Below are 1,494 nucleotides of genomic sequence, written 5' to 3'. Positions count from 1 at the left end.
GACGTACTTGCCACTCGCGTAGGCGTACGCCCCGGGCCAGAGATTGGAGCGCACCACCGCCAAGGAGTACTGCGGGGACAGGTTGCAGGAGAGCCGGGCCGTCCACGGGGAGAGGTGCGCGATTTCTGCGGGCAGAAGGGCGCAGTGGTCAGGGGTTCCAGAAGCCAGCTGAGCCCACCTCTCCTTGGTCCCCTGGAGGGAGGCGGAGAGAAGGCAGGGAGGAGGCAAAAAGGGTGCAGCCATCAGGGCTCAGAGGGGGGCGGAGGCACCAGCCCAGGTGCTGGAACCCTGGCTTCTGTCCACGCCCTGCATCTCCCCCTGCCGGAGCCTCAGTGGTCGCATCTGTGAAGCAGATAGACTGTGACTGTGAAGCCTGCTATTAACGGGTACCTGTACCCAGTGCCACCTGCAGGGAACAAGGCAGAGTACGCGTGGGTCCCTGGGTCAGGGGATACTGGACTCAAAGCCAGCTCCTTTTGTTCCCCCCCACCCCCAGGCCTGATGCCTTGTCCACGCTCCCACAATCCACCTTGGGGCCCAACCACTCTGGCAGGCCACGCTGGCCACGCTGCCCTCTGCCCAAGCCCGCATGTTCACATTTCACTTCTGGGTCTCCATCTGCCCGCCACCCTGGGTGGGAAACTAACACTGAGGGGAAACGTGATGAGGACTCTGTTCCCTAACTGATCACAGAGGGAGTCTGGAAAGCCGGTATTCCACGGTAGGAGAGCCTCCACTTTGGTCAGTTAGAGGTAAAGTCCAGGTACATGATCCTGCATTAAATATCATTCCCACAGATTCTCCCCTAACAACTATGCTGCCTTAAAGGGAGCACATGGTTGATTCTATCTCCCTATAGGAGCAGACAAGATCCTTTTGCTCTCTTTCCACCGTGACACCCAACCCCTCTTGCACCTTCCCCAATGCAGGTGTTAGGTTTCCTCACCTGTGAGCTCGGGGACCTTACTGTAGATACCACCCACCTTGTGACGCATGTAACTACTGAACATGCATGTCTTAAGGCTGCCTATAAAAGTCCCATGATAGTAAAGGCCATCTCTCTTCTCCCAGTTCCGCGTGGCCCATCAAGAGGGGCTGAGGTGAGCATGCTACCATACAATGTGTCTGACTCCTTTCTTTTACTCTCTCTCCCATCCCCTTTGACTTTACTCTCCTCTTTATAGGTTATGACATACAATTGCACCTACTGGCCCTTCCGTTGCTGGAGGCTGGTTTCCTCTGACCACCCTGTGAGGGAGGGGCAGGTGAGATTCCCATTGTTTGCATGAGGAAACGGAGGATAGGCTACAACTGCCCCTGGTGGGGGAGGAGGTGCCGAGATTATAACTCTTAGGGGAGTAGAAAGCCCCATCTTTCTCCCTCAGAGCGGCCCCACAAGTATCCAACAAGGGGTGATCCCCCGTCTCTTTGGGAGCTGGAGATAAACTACCAGGTCGTACAAGGTCAGCAGAGAGCAGGGCTTTGGCATTGTGA

At 56.5% G+C, this 1,494-nt stretch overlaps 1 protein-coding gene across 1 annotated transcript in view; it reads right to left on the bottom strand.

The window, feature by feature from the left end:
- The window catches only part of SYMPK (symplekin scaffold protein), a 50,755-nt gene that overhangs the window by 8,277 nt on the left and 40,984 nt on the right, over positions 1-1,494 (bottom strand). The window contains exons 29-30 of the mRNA XM_045292667.1: positions 391-406; positions 8-125 (exon numbers count right to left, since the gene is read on the bottom strand). Coding sequence (XP_045148602.1) covers positions 8-125; positions 391-406 — 134 coding nt within the window. The remainder of the gene's footprint in view (positions 1-7; positions 126-390; positions 407-1,494) is intronic.

The sequence above is a fragment of the Echinops telfairi genome, unplaced genomic scaffold (assembly GCF_000313985.2).
Source record: "Echinops telfairi isolate 266 unplaced genomic scaffold, ASM31398v2 ScPeMD7_655;HRSCAF=1070, whole genome shotgun sequence".
NCBI classification, from domain to species: Eukaryota; Metazoa; Chordata; class Mammalia; order Afrosoricida; family Tenrecidae; genus Echinops; species Echinops telfairi.
Note: the sequence above shows the minus strand (reverse complement) of the source record. Positions and strands in the feature narration are given on the sequence as shown.